The 23,900-nt window shown below is 48.6% G+C and overlaps 1 protein-coding gene across 2 annotated transcripts in view; it reads right to left on the bottom strand.

Moving 5' to 3' along the window:
• Nucleotides 1-23,900, bottom strand: part of Shrm (shroom) — a 170,033-nt gene that overhangs the window by 5,697 nt on the left and 140,436 nt on the right. For both annotated transcript variants that reach the window (XM_031971991.2, XM_031971992.2), the window contains exons 8-10: nucleotides 5,409-5,991; nucleotides 4,120-5,074; nucleotides 2,379-2,526 (exon numbers count right to left, since the gene is read on the bottom strand). In XM_031971991.2, coding sequence (XP_031827851.2) covers nucleotides 2,379-2,526; nucleotides 4,120-5,074; nucleotides 5,409-5,991 — 1,686 coding nt within the window. The remainder of the gene's footprint in view (nucleotides 1-2,378; nucleotides 2,527-4,119; nucleotides 5,075-5,408; nucleotides 5,992-23,900) is intronic.

Here is a 23,900-nt window from a genome sequence, read left to right as displayed (position 1 = left end):
TCCGCGCGATTTCCGATCCGCGCGCGACGTATCTCTCCGGCCCGACGAAACGGGTCGATAAATTTCATTAATTTCTCTTCAAACACGATGTTCACGCGGAACGAATCCGTGCCCGAGTTCGCGGAGAGAAACGGCTGAGGATATCTGCCCGGGGAATCACTCCGAACTCCGTTCCGACGTACTTTCCCGCCGGATCCATTCTTTCGTGATCCAGTCGGCGCGCGCGCGATCGATCGAAACGATGTCACCGCTTGTCCGTCGCACACTGCCGGAGAAAATGATGCGTAGACCACCGAGTGGCCGGTCTAACAATATCATTTATGGCTAGTTACGCAATGATCTTGCGCCTCTGGTACTTTCTCCCGGCGCGTGCCGGCGTAAATATTGTCTCCGAGCGATGGGGCTTCGAAAATCGCCGAAGAAAGCGTGATCGTTTATCGATGCGGACATCGATCATTCTCTGGTGAATCATCTTCGACGTCTTTCACGGGATTTGTTTGTGTTTCACTCGATCGCTTCGCCAACCCGTTTCCAATCGAAACAGCCGTAATATGTCCGCCCAACGTGCACGGCACTCGTCTGTTTACGTGACACCGCGAATCGCTTTCTTTGCTAGCGGCCTTGACAACGGCGAACGGTTAGAGGTCCGAATGCCGGACGATAAGTTACGGATCGCGCGCAGTTTGTTCAGCTGTCGGGCCCTGTCATCGGCTCACCGCGGGTAGCGTTCGCCGCTGAAAAACGACAATTAAATCCCGACGGTAATGGCCGGTTCATTAACGATGCCCGCTTAGGAGCCTCTCGACGCCCACGCGGACGTCGGAGAAGAAAGGATCTCTGTGAGCGATCCTCTGCGCGGCTGACCTCTTTAGCCACGTGTCGGGGATGCAACGCGGAAAAATGGGCAACTCTCCGCCATTGTTCAACGGGATACGCAGGTGAACCTAGCGCGACGTGGTTAGCCGAGTTACTAAAACTGTACGCGTTCTATGGCAGTGTGTGTGCGTTTCGTTATGCGAAAGTAAGAACCGGTACGAAAAGGGGGTTAGCTTTCGTATAATAAAATTTTCTGCAATTAACCATTTAATGGGACTATCCGGGGCAATGAAAGGGGCTTTTGCTTAACCTGTAGTGTTTCAATTGGTCCTCGATATGTATTCTACATAGAATACTGTTTCCTTTCGTACGGTTCGTTGTTACATCGTACATTTCTCGAAGTTTTACGGCGTTTTACGGACACTTCGTCGTTCCTGTAATTTCACGGGAAAATTAATCCCGATAATCAGTTGTCCGAGGCGCGATCATGAAAAACGCCAGGGAAATCGCGACCGATAATCGACCGAGGCCCGCGTTCCGGGCTGTTCGGTGAAAGTGGCGGTCGCGCTGGGGCAACCCGTATGAAATATCGACGTCCCGAATCATCTAGGAAGATCGGATCGCGTTTATGCAACGATAATGACAAGCTGTCGAGACGGTGTGCACGCTGGATACGGGGTGCCTATTTGTTTCGTCGGATAGGGAACTCGAGTGAGAAACGAAAGAAACGGCAGTCGCTACGGGAACAATCGTAACTGCAGCGGGGGAGTGCTCCGGACAGGTTGAAGCTCGTGATGCAATCCGCGTGCTCGCTCTAACAAGTCTAACTCGATACATTTTCGTTTCACTGTTCCATGCCTATTAGATAATTCTCTGAACCCCGTTGCGCTGCCTCGAAGACAGTTTAGGAAACATGCAAATCACCGACTCCCAATTCGGAATTCTTTTAGAATAGCGACGAATAAGAATTTCCTGCTTTCCAATTACTCATAACCTCGAAATTCCATTAACGTATTACTTGCTCCTTTGAAGTACAGCGACGTGCTATTTTTGAAACGTATCGATACGCAAGTTGCTCGGAAGACGATACTGTTAAGCCGATTTCTTTATATTCTCTAATTTTTATAAATTTTAATGGAATAAATATTCTTTTTAGTTATTAAGGATTTACTCGTTTCTTCGTTTTCTAGGCCAGAGAGCTTGAAGAAATTTTATACTTTCTAAATACATAGTAATTTCAGAAGTCAATGCGAAGTCCAGAAAACAAAAACTTAGAAAACTAATGTTTTGACTTTTGAAATTATTACACACGTTCAGAAGCTATAGAAAGAAGAGCAGATCTAGAAAAAGCAAGTAAATCCTCTAATAACTAAAAACGATATTATTTATTCCATCAAAATTGACAAAAATCAAAAGATATAAAAAAATCGACTTAACCGCATGGCTTCTGAGCGATTTATATATTACTCGAACACGAATTACACGAAATCCGCTAAAGTCCTCTTTCAATCCTTCCAGAGACTATTATTTCAAAGTAATTACATTGTCGGGTGTGAACTCACTTTTTCTCATCGTCGGCCCCGTTTTCAGAGCACGGGGTCGTAGGCTCCTCCAGAGACAGCCGGCGCCTCGGTCTCGGCTGCAAGGTCGCCTCCACCCTGAACAGACCGGAAACGTAGTCGGCGGGCTTCTTGTGCTCCGGCGCTGGAACTGATAACAAACAAGATTGTTACACACGCCCGGCTCCCCTTCTTTTCTCCACCGTCTACGCTCCAGGAATCCCCGTTCCCGGCTCCGAAGCCATAACGCACGCGTTCAATATCGCGGGAATGCAGCGACGTGTAATTGAATAACGCGGCCGTCCATTGGGTTACCGCTTATTAAAAGAAAAGGTCGTCGACCCCGGCCAACGTGCAGCCCGTCGATGACGCACGACTTTGCAACAGCACAATGCGGCTTCAATGATTGTTGTCATTTATAGTTCGACAACCGAAACTACGATTATCTATGCACATAAGTATTAACGTTTACACGCTGCGGAATCGTCGTAAATGAACGAAACACGTGAAACGCGATTCGATTATGGAGCTTCGAAGAAAAAAGGCGAAACATACTGTGGAAATGATCATCGAAATTACGAGAGAACAAACTGAACACAGCAATATTTATACCGATGTATCGTCATGCGTGACGTTGATTACATTAGCAATAAGAGAAGACGCAGCGAATATTGCGATCGGTAAAATACAGATTTTGCCGCATCACTTGTCCAATAGAAGTAGAAACGGTGGGCAATAGACAGACATATTAGTCAGCCATATTCAGCAGAATATGATTTAATCATTCGATTTCCTCGAAGACAGAGCTGTATGTAAATCAATTTTATTCTGTATGTCTGATTCACGTACATTTGCAGTATCTGGAATAGACTGTCAATAACAAATAACATATTTCGCGAAACCCACTTCGGTGTGCCACATTCGAATTCTCATTAAAAAAAACCAAACACAGGAATCCGAATTGAAATCAAGCGACAAAATATTCGAGCTGCGAGAGGCGAGTTTAGTCTACGCCACAAAGTTGCTGCCAGACGAACGAACCGTACGTGCCAGTCCACGTGTGCATGGGAATCGGTGCACACGACGAAATTGTCGGCGACCGAAGGATTGTAACAGAAAATGCAATAAAATCGTCGGCGAGGGGGTTCGGAGCTGAATGTTTGACGATGCCATTAGCCGCACTAAATCTGTAGGATTACGTTAAGCCGTTGAGGAACGACGACAGGGAATACCGATACCGGCGATGTTTGCGCGGCTTTTATTAGACGTAATCGGCGCGGACGCGGGTAATCCGGGATTAGTCTAAACCTGGAATTAAAGATGAAGCGAAATGCCCAAGACACGCGGTGCCGATCCGACACTGTAACCCATCGCGAGATAAACCGGCACGATTTATTCTAGATCGTAAACAGCAATTTGGTTTCCCTCGGCGTGTTCCATCCTCGCGGACCGTGGGTAAGTGTAACATCGATTCTACAATGTAGACGTTAGTGACTAAAGAGGATTACGCCTCCTGTGCAGCGCGATTTTCAAGCAACCAGTTTACACATTACTTATCTGATGGTGAAATGATAAGGCAGAAGCAATTATTCTACAAATTACAATGTTTAGTCTCATCTACCGACTGGACCAGCAGCAGATTTTATATAGAAACAACTTTTATATCAACGCTAATAGCGTTTCGATGAAACTGGAATTTCCAGATATCTTCAAGTGTTTCAACGGAATAATCAATCAAGCTCACCTAGGAGAGGAACCAGTTTATCATTCGGACTAAGCTGACTCGCCAGATCCCGGCCCAGTTCCTCGCACTCGATCTCCTCGGGCAATTTCTTTCGACAGAGAGGAAGCTCGTGGGTCTTCGTGCAAACCTCGGTCTCCGTTGTTTCCAAAAGATCAGTCTGCGAGGCAGCATCGCTAGTGGCCGTGTTCACTCGGAGAACGACCTCGGTGCGTTGCACCAGGGTCAGTCCCTCGATGCCAGGCTGCGGCGACACGCAAGGCGACGCGGCCGGAGAGGATTTCATTTCTTGAACCGGCGAGTTCCTCGGCGAGGACGAGGACGAAGCTTTGGAGATGCTGGAGATCGAAGACGTCGAGGACCTGCCTCCCGACCTGGACTTGGCCGACGAGGATGACCTCTCCACTCTTAGCTCTATCTCGTTCGTCTGACTCGAGCGGACCGGCGAGCAAGACCTGTTCGAAGTGCTCTCCGTTTGCGTTGGACTGGAGACTTTCCTGCTGGTAGGCGAGCCCTCGATCTTGGAGAAACTATTCGACAAATTTCGCGGCGAGATGCGGGGGTCGGATGATCTGGACGACGACGAGGAACTGGAACAGCTCCCCGATCGTCTGGGAATGGATCCTCTGAGGCTGTCGCCTTCGATCTGATCGGGCGATCTTGGCGGCGAACTCGTCGGAGGCGGCGGCCTCTCCGAGGCGGGTGAAGTTTCGATGGAGGTCTGGACCTCGTTGCCACGCGACCAACTGTCCGTTGTGATCGTCATCGTGGTCGACGTTGACGACGTCGTGATGCAGGTGGCGATCGTGGTAGTTGTCGTCGAAGTGGCGGTTGCTCTCTTCTCGTTGCGACGGTTCAGCAGCTCGATGTTCTGCGAGGTCATCTCGATGGTGGCGCTGCGCTCGCGGAAGAAGTCCTCTTCGACCGACGAAGGAGCGTCCATGCTTCGGGATTGCTTCTGAATCGGAAAGAAATTTCAGTGATAATCACGTTCATAGTAATTTAGAATATAAACCGATAATATCATTGTGGAAACTTTTGACTAATAGAGCTAATAAATGAACAGCAGATTTGAGCAAGTATACTCGATCCCTAAAACCATCCTCCTCGAATCCTTGATATCTCCAAAATTTTTAGGACGCTTAAAAACTCTACCAAACCTTGAAGATCCTAATGACCCTAGAGAAACCTACTTCTAATCAAACTGTAAAGTTCTCTAGACTCTAGAAGGAATCTTTCACATCTTTTCTAAACGATTCGAGTCCAATATTAAGTCTTAAAATAAAGATTACCTCTCTGTTCTGAGGTAGGGGTTCGCAACTGGCGGCCAGCTTTCTACGTTCCCGTTCGAGCTGCCGGTTCCTGTCGTTAAGAACCTCCACGCTCTGCGGCGACAGTCGTTCCCTGCGCTGCTCGTAATCGTGCCTCTTCTCCTGCTGCCGTTTCTCCAGATGGTGGTGATGATGATGGTGGTGCTGGTGCCGGTCCTCGAGGTTGTCGTTGTTGTTGTTCTCGGCGGTCCTGGACCTGGCGTCGCTCGCCTGCAGCTTCTTGTTCAGGTCGTGCGACAGTTTCCCGATCACATCCGTCGAGTGTTGTTGCTGTTGCACGGCGCGCTCCTCCAGCCGATGATGGAGGGCGTCCACGCTGTGAGACTTGGACAACTCCGGCTGGTGATTGTTGTGATGGTGATGGTGATGATGCTGCAACGGATGATGAGGCGTAACGCGTAGTAGGACCGGATCGTCGTGATCCCGCGGCGGCGGCCAATCCTCTAGCCGCGATGTCGGCGACATGGTCCTCTTGTAGCTGCCCTCGCTGTCGGGCGCCCCGCGCTCACGCCGGTAAGCCAGATAGGAGGCCTTCGATTGGCTCCTGGAACAAAGGTTAAACAACTATTAGAAGATCGTGTTAATGAGTCTGTAGATAGAGATTCATCTTGTAAATCGAGGTTCAATTCATCGAACAGGCGCGTTGAACACGTTAAACGCGGAGCTCTACTCAGTTCACTTTCCATTCAGGCGACGTGCAAGTCAAAAAATTGCGCGTGTACGCAAGAAACAGACATAATCTCTTTTGTCCATGGTGCTTTAATGAAATCTACTACGAAGGATATGAACAGATTTTCTAATGACGTGTGATTTACAGAATGTTATTCCTGAAATTTAATACTGTCTGTCCCTAGGGACAGTTTAAGGTATCAATGGAGAAGATAGAGTGAAAGACCAATATGAAGATCGCAGGTTTTTAATAAATCAGCCTTGACAACGATTCTCGCGTGAAAAATACCGGAGCAACGATCGAATTGTTAACATCGAGCGTAACGCCTAAATTTCTGGCGGTCCGTCATACGTCGGAAATAAATGCTCAAAAATAGAGCGACAGAACGTTGAAAACAAGCAGACCCGTACAGTCGATCGTCCGAAAATAAATAGTCGCATCTGCGCACGTTCAACGAGCAACTTGACCACAAGGTTACACTTGAATTTCCAGCCGGTCGGCCCGGATCAAGTTCGTTCGAATTTTGATGAGGCTCATTGGTATGGACGCCGGGCGACGGGCGGTTTCTTTCTGATTCGATCGTTATACGAACCGTATTGTCACCGTCGCAGGTAATATCCGTTTCAACCTCGATTCCGATTGTCGGAACACGTAAACCGTCGACGTGAACGCGCGCCTTCGCTCGTCGACGCGGCGCGGCGCGGCGCGGAGCGGCGCGACGCACGAAGCAAAAGTGAACGCGACCGAGAGTGTCCAATTTGTTCGCGATCGAGCCCGTCCTTTTACCGAAAACGAAAAAAGAAGGAAACCACGGTGGCCGTTCGAAATTCCACGCGACCGCAGCCGCAATGGCCTGTCAGAAACGTGTGTCGGTACCTAAGAGAAATTAAGAGTGGTGCAATTTCTCTCGCGACTTTTACTCCATCGGTTTCAGGAACGTACGGCGGATATTTCCTTTCTATGTTCTCATTTGTCAACACGCTCGCTATAGGTTCGCGCGCGTGAACACTTGCTGGAACGTCTATATTTATCACTCGAGTATCTTAACAGCCGCCAAGACGCATGGACTACACGGCGCGTATGGGAAAAAAAGACAGGCCCGAATAAAAATATGCTAAAGAATTCAGTAGAACGAGGCGTTCACGCGCGGACACTCCGAACACCGGTATCTCGGTGATAAATACGCGTTATTACAACAGCGGAGCGTAACACTGTTGCATAAATAATCGGAATGTAAATTCTATCGTCGAACTTTCCCGTTGGATTTATTACAATGCCCGGCGGTAGTTTCCATTACTTAATTGACACCTAATTATAGGAAGGTTCGCAACGAAACCAACCGAACGAGACGATCGCCGGCTCGTTATCGTATCCCCCACCGTTCTTCGATACAATTTATTTCCATATTTCCAATACGACCGACGATTCGGCTCGTCGAACGCCGCCGCGATTCCCCGAACAGAACAAAGTGCTCTTTGCCGAGAGTAAAAGTGAACCATTGTTCGAGACGCGGTTGCGAAACATCGACGCATCCCCGGTGATTAATCGCTGCTCGCGATTGATTAATCGGGGATCGAACCGGCCCTTCTGTCGACCGCGTCACGATACGAGGATTGCGTTAATCGGGACCGGATACGCCGGCCTGCGCGATGGGCGCGCGTTACGTGAATCTTAATGGACGTTCCGCTACTGGGAACACACCGGTTCTTTCTCAGACGATTTTCCGTCGAGATGCGTGCGGAAAACGATCCGATCTGCGGACCGGCTGATTGCTGACTCTCCGCGGCTAGACGGGATTCGATTATATAAGAAAGCGTCTCGAGTTCCGTACGAACAACGTCGTATCTGCCCGAGGAAGTTGTAACATCTGTCGCTCGACGCGGACACGCGAAACATTTTGTCAGCCGAGATTCAACGCCGAGCGAGAAGAAGAAATCTTTGCATTGGGCAACCGGTCTTTGATCCCGTTATGCTGCCGAGATGATCGATACGTTTGTTTTTTTCCAGGAAAGTGTCGTTTTCGTAGACCAACCGTCTACAGCGCGTCGCCGAGGCTTTCGTGTGAATTGAACGGAAGATAATCTGATTGTTCACGAAGAACGATGGTTAAAGTGTTACCATTAACTCGATGGAAAGGCACTTTATCTTTCTATCAATCAGAACTCGCTGCGTTTCTATTTTGTTTACAAGTTTCTTTGTATTCTCAGCCAATCAACCGGTTTCAAGTTAATTTAAAATGCTCTAAATTCTCCAGGGTTCCAGCAATTTTCGAAAGGTATTCGCGAAAATATCAAGGTACGGTGTGCTCGTGTCGCTGCTCGCGGATAAAAACAGAACAGAATTGTCGTCGAGACAGTCTGCAGACCAAGGTATCGCAGTCGACCGTCGAACGCTCGCGTTTTGAAATTCTTTTCAGTATTCCGGGGCGATGTTAATCGACGTTCAATTGTTCCGAGCCCGCCATGAATCGCTCGAGTGAGACCGACGTTCTTAGATCGCTATCCCTTTAATGATTTATTATTAATTGGTAGCCGCGCGTCGGCGACCGGCGTATCACTCGGATCTGAAATACGCGATCGATCAACGCCGCCCCGGCAGGCGTATCTGTGTCAAATTTGTCTGTTTTAATCGAATCGGGGCTGACATTGTGATGCCGTGTCCGTTCGGGGTATCGTGCCGATGCATGCCGGATTTACGGCGGGCAGACAGCGCGCACACTTCGTGAACGCGTGCGTGTAATAAGAGCGGCGCGAAACACGGTCAAATGAGCTGCGCCTTGAATCACTTTCCTCGAGCAATCGATCAAGGAACGTACCGTCGAATCGGGCACCGGCACGATCGCTTTTACATCCGAGACATTCGATCTTCAGCGTTGTCGCTGCAAAACCAACTCCATTGTATCCCGTTTCTGCGAGGACCGACTGATATTTCGATATTTAACCTGTCCCCATACATTCCTCGACGAAACCGATTTCATCCAGTTCTCTCGTGGTTCCATTATTACCTATACTTATCGCCACCATTTTTCTTATTTCATTGATCCTTTGTTCCCTGAATTACGTCGTTCTTATGGATTCGATGGTTTCTTTAGATGTAGATTTTTCAAGACTGCGTTACACAGCGAGATCTTAATGGAAGTGATATCCAAAAATACGAAGTACAACAGCATTCTACTTTCAGCGATTTAAATACAGCAATTTATTATATACACTGCCGTTGGCAAGAGCGTGATCCTGTTCTATGAATAATTTATCACTCGCTGTGCTTCTGGATACGAACGCGTCAAAAATTTGATTACCTCATTGACGCAAAAAGCGAAATCATGTCTCTCGCGTTCGTGTGTCTCGCCTAATATTAGTAACTGTGGCGCGGGGAAACATGTGACCGACGCGAAAATAAACGTAACTACACAGTTGCATGAAGGTAAACCTCCGTTTCTAGAGTCGACCAAGTGTTCACCAATCTCCTTCGCGTATTGGATGAACGTTTCACGCTGTTCCTGCGAAGTTTCATTGAATTCTATTGTTCCGAGTTGTTTTAAGGAGCGAGAATGTGTTTGCAGAAGCTGTATCGGAGTACAGTTGAGCCGGAGCGGTTCGACGGAAGCTAAAAAATCCGATAGAAAATGGTTCCGACGCGATACTCTCCGCGGATTCGCGTTTAGAGAGCGCAGCGTTCGTGGAAACTTCTTGTTCGCGGTTCACACGGCTGTTTCGCACCGGAATGCTCTGGCAGCGGCGCCGATTTCTGTCCCGTTCTGCTTAGGATTTTGCCTGGCAGCGGAAAAGAAAGTTTTACCGTAACGAGGCGGCCCGAGCGAAGGACGAAAGTAAAGATCGCGTCTCGATTCTAATCACGCGGACAGGTCGGCACGGTTTCGTGACCTCCTGCCAGCTTGTCATAACTTTATTTGCGCGAAACTACGACAAGAAACACCGGCGATCACGATCTATTCGCTGCCTCGGTTAACCATCGTGTACTTTGTTTACAAGGTGTAAATATTAGCACGGATTTACATGCTCGTACGTAAGTTCAGGGAAACAAGCACCACATAAAACTTCGATCCTCTAACCCTTTGCACTCGAGAGGTGACTCTCATTCATCACTTGATTCGATATAAAGTTAAAAGGTCTTACGTAAAATATTAACACCATCACTACCAGCGTCACATATTTGCGACGGCCGTGATCCTATATTTTACGCAATGAAAATGAAATTAACCCTATAGATATCGTTATTAGAAATTATAAACTACGACATTATATTTATGAACTCAGTGACTCGTTTCAGTTTCATTTTTCTATTTTCTTTAGGAGATTTTATTGGATTGAAATATTGAAGCAAAACAGCTCAGTTGCTTAGTCCATGTGTGTTTTCCCATTAGTTAAATACAAAGAATTTCGTCCATATTTCATAGGAAAATTTGGAATATTTCTAACGAACAACTTTTCCAGTGCAAAGGGTTGATTAATCGTTCCAGCGGAGAAGAACTGAAGCAAGATTACATTTAACATTTCCACAGAGCGATTAAGCAACGAAGAACTTCGTAACTGCGATTGAGATGAAGTATAATCAAGATTTATTGTTGCCACAGCTAAAGAAACTATTCTCGAACTGTTAAATTATCAGAACCTTCGCAGAAGAAGCAAGTACAAAGATCATTCGGCTAGTTCTCACTTTCTTACGCCGAATTCTCGCTCCACTAGACTCGAATTTCTAGGTTGCGGCTGCGTGGAAGATCCGATTTGAATAAAAACCGCTCGCGAACGGATCTAGATCGTTTCGACGGTCCGAATCGGCCCGGGTAATTGATCGGCCGAAGAAAACACATCGATCCAGCCGTTGATTTAGAGAACTGGATCAAGATTCGAATCTCGATCGCGTTCTCGGCGAGGTCTGCCCCGGGATCGATCAATTATCCCTACAGTCCCGAATCCGTGATTTATAATCATCGACCGATTGCGTATTCTGATCGGCAACGGATGTACAATTACGTTTTACACCTGCGCAGAAAATGAACCGCTTTCGATGACCCGCAATTTTAATTCGACTATATCCGATAGTTCGGCCGCGGGACGAAGTATGTCAAGTGAAACGCGATTCGTCAAATTCAACGGCCGCGTACGTACTTCTCAACAATCGCTATAGTTGGGTGTTCCGGGCTTTCACGGCTCGAGCGGCTGTAATTAATATCGGCAGAGGCTTTGAGAACGCGATCTCCTGCTGGATCATCCCAACGTTGCGTCTGTATCGGTGCACCCGACGAGTGATATCATTTACACTCAAATCGTGCAATTAATTTCGGGCCCGAGGTAACGAGAGTTAAGAAATTGAGTTGTACAAGATACGTCTAACGGGAAGTCCTCGAGAAGTGTGTTTCATTTAGGTGAAACAATAGAAAAGAATAAATAACGAATCACGGATAAAAGGAACGATTCTTATTGAGTGCGTCGATAGAAATGCTTGACCCGTACATCTGATTAACCCCCTGCCTTCTAATATCGGATCAGCCTCGTGGCGAAGACTTTCCATTCAATTTAATTCAGTTCACATTAACCGCGGGGGAAACACCGTTTTCTGCTTATAAATATTTCATCTCCACAGTAAATTCACTTACGCGATGAATATATAACTTCCTCTTCTGCGGGAAAATTACTTACGATGCAGTACGTGTAATAAGTCTAATCCGGAAAGAAACCTTAGGCGAGTGGTTGAAACGAAACCAAGCAAAGGCGAGCGGGTTTATAAATACGGACTAAGCGTCTCCGGCAAAATGAGAAGTACCCACTGCCAGTTTCAACGAAAGTTTCTACAGAAGTCACGAAGTCCCGAGAGGAATATATTAGAGGCCATTGTTATCGATAACGAAAATTCCTAAAAAAACTCGGCGGAGTCGTCGAACCTGTTGGCGGGACGGGAAAAATTCGTGACACACTAGCCACCGTCGAGTTAATGTAACGCGAATTCCCGAAAACACGGAGAAGTCGTCGAACCTGTCGGCGAGGGAGGGAGAGGGAGAAAAAAAAGGATTTCGCAACGACGACGGGATCGAAAGCCGGTCGCGGAAAAATGCGGGTCCCACGCGGCCTCAAAGCGACGCCACGATTCGCAGCGGCGTCGTTTCCGAACGCGGCGATAGTTCAGCCGTGAGAAAGAAGCGAAGAATAAAAATCAGCCGTCCCGGATCTTCGAGCCTCTCAGATCACTTCCGCGAGTATTGCGCGCGTTGCCGTATCGTCCCCTCGGATCTCGCGAAAATCGCTTCTTCTCGCTTCTCTCGTCGCGGCTCGCCCGTCGGCGGGTTAATCGTCCGGCTGAAAACGCGGCTACTTAGCGGCAAACGACTCGATTGTGGTGAAGTTCGTTGCGCAACTCGTCCGTGTAACCCGGCAGGTTGCGCAACCCCCGGGCCATGATAGCGCTGGATCTATAATTTTATGATCTCACGTGCAGCGTGTCCGCGTTTAACGGTTATTAACAAGTATCTCTCGAAGCAGATACTCGCTGAATGATACTCGATGCCCGGCGAAGAGAAACTATTCGATAAAAGCTTGTTTCCATCGCGTGTTATCAGTGGAAACGGATATCTGCCTCGTATCTTCGATACCTCGGCGGATATTCATCGGGTTACCTTCGATCACGATCGGCGTGCAGACGGAATTACGTAATTCCAAGGCACCGAGACAAAAGTCGCTGGTCAGCCGGCGGGAGCCGCGGTTTCCGGTTCGCGTTCTCGTCGTTGATTGCGAATTCCTCGTGCGTGTAGAATTCTTCCGTAATTAGCCGCGAACCGATTCCGAGCGAGCGCGCCTCGTAGAACCGCGAGCATTCCTTTTTCGACGTTTCCATCGTGTTCCTTTTCATTTTATTCGATATTTTTTTTGCCTCTCCGCCGGCCTTTCCGGCGAGCGAAGGAAAAGCTTCTCGTACCCGGAAAGCGGACCGCGGGGAAAGTACTTTGCAAATTGCTTCGCGCTCGAGATATATGCGCCGCGGCGCGCTTTTAAATGAGGCCCGGTAATAAGGCCCCCGGTTCGTGAAATAAGTAACGAGCCGCCGGCTTCGCCGGCCAAGAGAACACGGTGGCGCTTAAAAGTTACTTCGTGTAACGACCGTACGTAACCACCGTACACGCACGGGACTCCTTTCACGACACGTGTTCCTTCTCTCTTCCCCTACACGGGTCTCCCCCCGTTCCTCCGTCGAGCCTCGTCCCTGTACGAGATAATTATCGGCGAGGATAATGCACCGCGAGGGGATCGACACGGTTTTTTGGGGGGCTGAAGCGTATCGTGGCTTCCCTTCCCGCATGTTGCGGCTCGAAGGCTTAATTAACAGCGCGACAAAAGGCCAGCGAAGCGTTAAGCCGTCTCTTCTTACGAAAATATTTTAGGAGACGGAAGCGCGCAGGCAAAAACCGCCGGTCGATACGAGGATTAATCGTGCGCGCCGCATCCGCGTGCACGGAGGCGCGGACATCTTTATCGTGTGGAAAAAAATCGCGGACGTTGCGTATGAAAATCGAGCGAGTTTTTCGTCGTTATCCTCGGAGCGGACACGGGAATCCCGATTGTGAAATAAGACGCTGTAAATAGGGGAATGGTCTATAAATTTGTCATCCCGTCGAATGTTTCGTGTAAACGTCCTGCGCCGGGTTGAATAAAATTTAACGAAATTTTCACAATTTCGCCGTTGCGCCTGTCGCTCGGGATAAAGTTGGCTACTTAATATCTGCTGGTCGGCGTGACGCGTTACTTTGTACCGTGCGCGCGGCGATAAACGGCAGCGGTTCGAGATTTCAAGGGTTTATAGTACTCACCGGCAGGGGTAAAACATGACTAATCAATACGGACCGTAAAATCGATTCTTTCGGCGAAGAGTGTATGATTGCGGATCTGTCACGAGTGTTCGATATCACTTTCTTACGATTCAATGTGACACTGTATTTATCAATATATTTTTATTGGCGTATTAGAGATAATTTCATGTCATCACAGGAGCTCGAGTCGATCGATTTGAACGCGATTCATACGTGGAAAATCTCTAATCATACGATTATTGCAAGATTTCGTATCCAACAGCGAGCTCACATACCGTAGGCACGCAAAAACAATGGCCACTACTTCATCGCAAAGAATTTATCGGAATATTTCCCTTTATCTTGGAAAACTACAGGCGCTCCGCGAACATTCGCGTTCGATTGTATAATGCAAAACGAATTTCCAGAAGCCCGCGATTCGCGATCGCCCATTCCGCGATTCGAAATCGACGTTGTGATTAACAACCAAGTTACTTAACGCACAATATCTGCCTCCTGGCTTCATTAGCTCGGTTTTCTGCGCGAGGAATAACCACGGAGCCGCGATTATCCGTGCCGAATTCGCCGATGGAATTCCCCTTCGACGTAGTAAATCTCACGGCATCGAATTCCAGCGTTTCTTCTCCGATCGCGGTATTGTTCGAGCGCGGCGCGCGCCGCATGTTTCTCGTCCGAGCGATCGTAGAAAATACCGTGACCAATAAAAATCATGAAAAAGCCTGTCGGGGGTTGCGTAAAAGCGGACTGCTCGAGCGTTTAGCTGAAAACGCGCCGTTAAACCTCAGACGGAGAAAAATCCTCTGGCCGGCCGATCGGAGGAGGGAAAAGTGTGCCGAATCGCAGATTTGCGGGAGTAGCGAAATGAAAGTCGCCGGAGATCGGCTGAATTATCGTCGGCGCGGACCCCTGTCGAACCTGGTAGCCAGTCTATCGGCCGATGTATCATAGTAATTGATGGCTGGCAGTGTGTTTCACGGCCGGTCGCCGCCACTTTGTACACCGGATAAATGATAGGTGTTTATCTACGCGAACGCTATCGATTCCGGGGAGGTCGATAGCGCTCCCGCAAACGTGCCGATCCTTTTTTTCATCGGATTCTCACACGTACACCATTTGCTCGCGTCGTACAGCTCGCGTTCGGACACTGTGTTCGTCACGAGTCGATAAGATTATCCGATTGTGTGCAGGGAATTCGTAGGGTTTCGGATATAGTTCCATTATCGCGGATAACGTAGCACGTGTTACTCTTTGTACGTTACTATTAGTAACACGTGTTGTTCTTTATAGGATACTGTTTGCACTTTGCACTGGAAAGTTCTTCGCGAGAAGTATCCAACGTTTCCCGACGAGATACGAACGATATTCTATGAAACCAATGAGGAAACATAAATTAAGAAACACGGCTACTTTATTTTAGTATTTCCCATACTGATGCATTCTACGTTGCATAATGTTATTTATAAGACATTATGATGTCGCTTCAAATCAAGCGGCGATTGAGTGTTCACGGTGTTCTTACCAGAACATTTACGAGCCGTGTACACGTTATATTTACTTTCGACTTTATCATTCGCGCTTGCGATTTTCGCAGTTATCTAAAAATAAACGTCGCCGCTCGTACCTTATCGAAGGTTCATTATCGATCTTTATATCGGGTTTATAGAAAAATCCAGATAAATAGACTTTCCTTCGAGACGCTTGAACTAGACGGTACCGCGATCCTGCGTGTGCCTCGACGCGACTTTCATGAAATCGATATTTATGACATAATGCGGCGGAATTCAGTTACACGCGCGGCGGACGTTTACTTGGTCGCATAAATTCCACTCGTTACGAAAGTAATATGTACCGAGCATTTCGCCGGTCGATCGGACAGCGGATATTAAATAATAATATACGAACGCGCTCGATCGTCGGCGTTCCTTTTTCCCCCCTTCTTTTTCGATCTTGTCTCCGGTGTCGGCGGATAGGCGTGGTGCGAAATTCTCGGCTTTTTCAGCTGTAGGTGATATCGATAATCCGGTACCAGATCGCGCCGGTGATTCCGTGCACGCCGATTTTTTTCGAGGTGAGAACGCTCCGCGGCGCGAGCATCCATTATCCGCGTACGTGGTTTCTCGGATTTCCGGTTGCGGGCACCGGCGAGCTCCGTCGAGCATTATCGACCCGATCTACCGCAATTAGACGCGCCGATAACGTTCTTTTATCGAGGATTACGCGCGCGGCGCATTGACCTCTCGGCACCCGTAATCGATTCCACGCGAGTCCACGTCGGTTCGCGGTTTCGAGCACCATCGAAATGTCGAGACCATGGAAATCGCTGCGGCGTAAAAACGAAATTCCCGATAACTGCCGCAAAACGGGATCGTTAGAATCCGCGTTCGATCGAGGCAATTGGGCGTAAACTTGTAAATCCCCGGCTTAATTAGACGCTCGTGGAATGAAAATGAATGGAAACTCTCTGCGGATATACTGGAATTCCTACTGTCCGTTAGACGTTATTCGTTAGTCCCGAGTGTATACGCTATCGATCAGAAGTTTGGAAACGGTTGTCGATTTCCAGGGAAATCACGTAGCCTAATGGGTTCTCCGTCGAGCCGGGGTTTTATAAAGTTTTAGTTAACGAAACGATTATTTGTAACAAGTATATTTTCGTTGAATTCGCGGGGCAATTCCGGACTTCGAATCAACGATACAGATCCTTTAGTAGCTGTGCGCGCATTCATGCCTACGCACGTTACAAAGAATCAAAGAAATATATCGAATTCTAACGTCATTATGCCAAGGCAATTATACAAATTTATTTCCTTGCCTGGCAACGCGATCCGCGAGTGGAACTCGCTGCGATCGGCAATTAGGCGGGGTTCGTTTACGAAAGAATCCGAAAAAACCCATGCGGAACAATAGACTCGTAAAACATTCAAACGAATTACGCGGAGGCTAAAATTAGTTAGCGCGGTTACGCTGGTTCATTAAGCTGTGATTTATGGTTAATAGACACCGGTAGGATCATTACGCCGGCGATCGGTTATTACGACACCTCGCTAATTCGCTGAAACTAAGTTTGATCACGCGTGACTCCGTCCTCCCGCGGCGGTGGACACGCTGGCCAGCGCTGCGCGAGCGAAACAAAGACGGATGCCAGAAGGAAGTGCAACAATTTAATATTTATGAGAGCGTCACGCCAATAGTTTATTCGCTTGGATCGCTGCAACGACCGTCGCATCCGGTGACAGAAAAGGATGCCGGTTCGAGCGAATCATCTGGAACGTGCCGTACTGTGCAGTTGATGCGTGGGCGTCTGACCGGGACTGGCTGATATCACTTTGGCGTCTTTCAAGAAGTAAACGCGTAGTTCAGTTGACTAACTAAATTTCTGTTAATTCTATACACGGTGATATCTAATATTACACATCACAACAACATAAGCTGAAACATGAAGAATTCAAAGCGACCGAAATATATTTAGAACAGATAATAATAAAATAACGCCCCAAGTATTTCCTTCTAATTTCCAAATGCGAGTCGTATTTAAAAAACTATCTCGATCAACTTCCATACCCCAAACTAGAAAATTTGACATTTACCAAGGCGAAACCCGTAAATTCCCCCGCCGAAAGTTCAGTTCGACGGCGCGACTAGTTTTCATCACCTAAAACCGTGAAAGTGGCATTAGCTATACACGGTGTTCCGGTGATTTCGACGCGCGGTATGGCGTTAAGGTTTCACTCGACGCCATTAAACGGAGTCATCTAAAATACCGTCGGCGGCTCGACATTATTTTCCACGTGGACACGCGCAGGTATAAAAGGTTTCCAGCAACGATGCGAGCACCTCGGGAGTTGGAAGCCAGAAAACCTCCGTGGAGAATCGAATCCGTGACGCCGCGAGCGGGAGGCCTAATTCGCTGGAATCGCGTTAGGATATCGATCGCGGCTGCCTGTCTGGCGGATCACTTTCTACGCTGGAAAAATTTCATCGACAAAGGCCCGTCGCCGCGGCGTAACGTAATCGGCTCTCTCACGTGGCCCATTGTTTTCGCGGGAGCGTTGCTCCGAACCGTTGGCGCAGGTGTTAACTAAGGGAAACATCGATGCCCGGCGATCGGCGTTTCAAAACCGTGCCACGGCTGCCTAATGCAGCCCCGCGCATGCAAATGTCACTGGCACTGTCAACCGTGCACGCGTTCCTGCGGCGATTTCGGTTGAATTTCGCCGTGGACGGCGACGACCAGGTGTTCCTTTAGGCAACCAGCCACATGAAAACCTAATTAGATCCTCTTAAGCGACACGTTGTCTCGTTTGGACAACTACACGGCTCCTTAATGCAGTCGCACCGAATCGAAAGCGAAAACAAAGGACACCTTTCGTCTTCCTGCGAAGCGATTGTCGCGCTTTACGTGTCCGGGATGAGAATCCGCTTAATTAAGGTTGAGGAAGCGAGCTGAGGAAACATCGAAATCCCTCCCTTTTCGGACGTTTCACTTAGTGTCTTTGAATTCAATGAATTGGCAGTAAGTAGATTACGCTGTTTTTCTGTAGAAAGAATCAAGAGTCTTCCATAGCAGTCTCCAGAACCTTATTCCGAGCAAAGCTACAAAAGACGTCGATATTCTAACTTAATCCATCAACGATCATTTCAATCGGCAATCTCTGCAGCGGCGCATCCTCCATCAACTGGAATTGAATCAGCGAAAAGCCCGGCATCTTCGAATGCCTGGAACAAAGGATTTCTCAATCCCCGATCCTTCGCACCGGCGCGAAGATAGAGTCCTCGAAAATAGTGAACGATAAATCTGCCGATCGGGCCGAGCCGAAGGTGCGCCCCGACAGCTCGATTGTTCCATTCAGCGCGGTACGGGACGCGATATCGCGCGTTCGGTTCCGCGGCCGACGGTTCTCGCAGCGAGCCACGAAAACATGGTCCGCCGGCTCGGAGTGAAACCCGCGGTGGCCCGGAAAGTAGGTAACCTTCGTCGAGCATCTCGACAAATGCGTTTCGACTCGGAGACGGCCGGATGAAAGTGCGTGCCACGGCCGACGTGTAAACTCGCTCGCTCGTGTAATTCTTCCGCTGCTCGATATTTATCGGTCGACGCGCGGCTCAATTGATTATCGTGCCCGGACTTAACGAGGGGTAATTTATCGGCGTTTACCGTCGGCCACGGCGGTTCGCTCTTCCCCCGATTTTTCTCTTCTCTTTCTGCCGTCGGACCACCGCCGGTCGATCGAAGATCTCGTTCCGCGGCTTGATTTTCATCGAGGTTCGCGACCTTGCTGCGGTCGCGTGACGAGCCACGGTTTTCGACCCCGGCTTCGTGGAAGCCGTGCCAGCCGCCTCCGCGGCCAACGTACCCGCCTCGTCTTCTTTCTCCTCCTACCCGGCTCGAAACGCCGCGCAGGTACTGTTATGAGCGGCCGGTGGCTGGAACAACGGCCCGCGAGCACCGGCGAGCAGGTATTTCACTATTTTCTCATGGCACACGGCGGCCGGCTATCGTAAATGAATCACGGGCACCACACGAATCGCTCGGAGCCAACCGGTACATCCCGAGTCTCGCGAGGAGGATGGGGGAAAAAATCGTTATGTCATCGGAATCCTGACGGTTAGGCGAAACGGTTTACGTTCACGCTATCGCGTGTCGGTTCTGTTCGCTGAGCGATTCGGATGATTCCGCTGGGCCGAGGGAAGCGACCGGCACCCGATCGAGAGGAAGCTTCGCAACAGCGTTTTGCTCACTTTCCACTGTCACGCTTTCATCCTACTTCGGCGACCCTATCGGGGACCGAGATCTCGGTGGGCGGCTGCGTTCGGTGTTGAAAATAGGAAACGGGAATACCTTGGGCGAAACCTTTCGTCCGTGCAACCGACGGAGTTAGCTTCGACGGGGAGCCTTCTTAAGCGGATTCTGTTTCGCCTATCTATTCGGCGATTTTGGGAGAACAGTGGAGAACATTAATTATGAGATTCGATTATATACTGAGTAACATGTACCGGTAATATGTTAGTGTTTCTTTTTGGGGAAAGTAAAGCGATATATTCATTACGGGCGAGATGAACGATAAAGTTGAAGCGAAGCGGAAAATGGGTTAGCGGGCGAAGAAAATTGAACGGTAACAGAAATAATGGGAAACGGCCTCCCTCCGATCACACGGGTTTTCCCATTGAAACCATAGCGAATAGCGAACTGTTGCTAATGGAACATTAAACACCTGCTTATCGGCGAACACGACTATGAGGAATTGGAGCATCTAGATAACCACATAAGCTGGTTGCTATGAAGAGATGATAACCCGGCGGTCGGGAGTACGCCGAAATACATGCACTTTACGCGGCCGGCACTGATTTAGAGGGGAAACGTGATATAAGCTCTATGAATTGGATAAAACGTTCTTTTTCCGTGTACCAGGCACCGGCCACAAATCTCAGGGATTTTTGAAACGGTTTAATGCCAAGCGTGAGACACGGTACAAGAAACGTTACGGTTTGATGCAAATACCTCGCCGGTACAGGTGGTGCAGCTGTATAATGAATTCCTAGAAGCAATTTATTAACATACACCTGAGATAACATGTCACCAGGCTGGATACTTTAACGAGATAATAATCCGGAGTGTCGGGGGATCGTGAAACTTTTAAACGGGCCATTTCACTCGGCTTTCTTCAACCCCGTTGAAATATATGCGAGGTCACACGAAACATCGGCCGGCGTCGCATGTGTATTCAAATAAGGAGCAATTATTCAGATTCCTACAACAAGAATGAAATGATATTCCAAGTGATACCCATCGACCTGTCTCTTCGGCCTGTTGTAAAATGTATGGCCGCGAAATGTTAATATAAGACTGCCGCGGTCTGGTCGTTTTCTCGTAAGAAAAAGCAGAAACAGGGAAAAAACTATTCTATAAATCCTATCCGCCCGTCCCCCTCGGAGAATCCAATTTACTAAAACACAGTAACAATTAAATCTTCCGTGACGCAATCACCAGCTAACAAGCTCTCGCCATTAACGACTTTACGACATCATTTTATCATAATTAATTTACCGGTTACGTTACACTCGCTGTCATAAGACTACACTTTTACCGCAGACCACAATTACATCCTGCTTCCTGTATCAATCAAAATACATTAACGCGAATCGTACAGCCTCGCTCATTTCAAACTCGAAGGAAGGGAGGTTTCGTAATTTTGAATTCTCCAATCGATTCTTAACTTATTAAGCAGTAAAAATTGAGAAAACCCAGTGATACATTCATACAAATCTCAATCTATACGAAATACCCCAAACCAGTTCGAACTTTCAAACAACAGAAAGCCCAGTCGCGGGTTCATCCGATTCATTCGGAAAAATTTCGTTCGAATAAGTGGCACCTAGAGCAAATGAGGTTCTACCGTGTTTCTTATCTCATCAGTCGGAAACGGCGGCGAAGCACGAGAAGTCGCGTCCCTCGTTTCGACTGCTCGCCGCGTCCTTCGTTTCGACTGCTCATCGTGTCCGAGGCAATCATTCTTGTTTCACCCGGTCCGGGCGACGTGCATCCGTCCGGCGATTAACGATCGGGCGGCCGTAGGAGCTCGCTCGCTCGCTGACGAGCCGCATACCTTTCGTAAATCAGTGCACGCGAAGGAATTCTGCTCATCTGCCTCGCGGTGAATCAAATTATCCGATTCCGCGGGTCCGAGGTCACCAGCAGCCATCATTACGCCGGCTGGCCGGAATTCGCACGTGCGCCGGTAGATCCTTGCGTTTAATCTATTAGCGCGCGGCACGGGCGATCGTCGGTTGCGTCATACCTTCTAATCGCTGCTCACCGCATAAACTCGCCGGTTTACTCGCCATTATCGTTCATTCCTTTTTTTAGGCTGATAATTATTCGCGATACGGGGATTGGATAACGCGATGTACGATTTCCAGGATCGATACGTTCCACGCGGACGTGCCGGGATAATTCTACGCAACTGGGTCTCGTTGGCCAATGGGGGGCTCTCCTTGGAAAAGAAATAAATAGTTTCGGCGGTTAATTAAAAGAGAATTGTTGACGATAGCGAGGCTCGGACTGGTTTGCGCGAATAGTTCGGAGGTTTTATTGTACCGAGTTACGCATGCTTTATGCCTCCACTTTTACTTTTAGGTTACGATAATCGCGGTGATACGATCTTTGCCGTGCGTTCGTTAACAACTGTAACAACTACGGTTGTGATAGGAATGAGGAATATGTAAAGACGGTTTCGGGACTTATTATAAAGTTCGAGAGAATTTTAAGAACTCCCCTGATAGCTTCGTAATAATATTATCGCGACGATTTCAAGCTCCGTGCCCGTCTGTTTAATTTCCCGTGGATGGAAGCTCGCGTTTCTCGTATGGCCAGGTGATCCACTGTTGCTAGTCGACGAACGTAACGCTAAAGAGGACTCCGTTCGACTATGTTTTCACGGATCAGCTATCGCATATTTCCATTCAAGGCTGCCGTGATTCACGCCGTTTATGAAATATAATACGCGCAATGCGGGCGAATGCGCGACAGTTGCCTGTGTAGCGCATTCGTAATAACGCGCCACGTGACATCATTCCGTGATTACAATACCTGTACGACCGCCGCCGGGAGCAGCTGCGGGCTTTCGCAATAGGCGAAAATTTGGGTCGAGCTGTCCTCGCTTTCCCAAAGAAATTTCGGTCGAACATTGTCAAACGAAAATCCTTTCCTAATTCTCACAATATTCAAACGCATCGCCGATCTAAACAGAAATATAATCGAAAATTCCCTTAACAGTAGAACTACCAAATGTTTCAAATAGACTTATTTCTGATTTCTTTTACTATTACTGAAAAGATACGGACACCTGTGCGAAAAACGATTAACTAATTCAGTAATAGCACAACTGAAGTACAACTCAATCGAAGTATCGATAAACGCACGCTTATGGTTTTCATACAGAAATTGGCGAAAGTCAGTCTGATCGGTGGTTCTAGTGTTAAAACGAAAAGAGAAAAGAATTCGCAGTCTGAGGCTCGATTCTCCCCAACCTCCGCATAAGTCCCGGCATTTTCAATATTTCTCTCCTCCAGCGAATGAATTCGAAAACCACTTAACCTCACGGCGGACCTTTAAAGAACCAAGCTCGGGAAAAAATGACTTTCAGCCCAATCTCCTCGGGACCGCGGCAATGGGACAGGCAAGGATACCCGGGAACGATGGGGAATAAGCTATCCGTGATCGAGCGGAGTTACGAACCGGTATAATTTGCGTGGAAACGTGCGTGTACCGCCACCGAGGCGGGAGTATCGACGGATAACAGCGACGATATTTCACCGGCGATCACTTTTGTTCCCCGCGAGGGGCCCGGCACGATAAAGTACGCGCGCCGAGGCACTGGCAGCGCAGAGGGCCGGCCGGCATCGGCTTATCATACCCGCATGGCAGCGTTAACGCGCCGTTATCGCGGCCAAGCTCGCCGCCCGGTAATATATGTTCACCCGGAGGTTTCGAGCTCTCCTCGCGCGTATACCGTTCACGCCCGGTTATCCTCGCGCGTGTAATTCCCGGCGAAAAATCGCGGCGGAGGTCGTAAACGCCGATTCGTCCTTTCCGTCGCCTGGCCTCGATCAATTAACTCCCCGGTGGCCTTGCTGCGAGCACCCGGTGCCGGCGAACACGGGAGGAAATCCTTCCAGGAAACGCTCGCCGGGGAAAAAGGTCGCGGAGATTTAGTGCCCCGCTCGTGTTCGATCGGGAGTGTGTTCCTTTTAATTAACCACGGCGCTGGTTAACCGGTAATTCATGTACGCGCCGCGACACGGTCGCCGTGGTAGCCGCCCGACGCGGGTTTATTAATGTCGCCGACGTGTTATTAGACGAACGCCGATCGTTTCTGGAATCGACACCGTGCAACGCTACTACGGCCGAATTATAAACTCGGCATTGAGCTCGGGAAGCGAGGCAGGAGAGGGTTGTTTATCGATC

Source organism: Nomia melanderi, chromosome 7 (genome assembly GCF_051020985.1).
Source record: "Nomia melanderi isolate GNS246 chromosome 7, iyNomMela1, whole genome shotgun sequence".
NCBI lineage: Eukaryota > Metazoa > Arthropoda > Insecta > Hymenoptera > Halictidae > Nomia > Nomia melanderi.
This window is presented reverse-complemented; position numbering and strand designations above follow the sequence as displayed.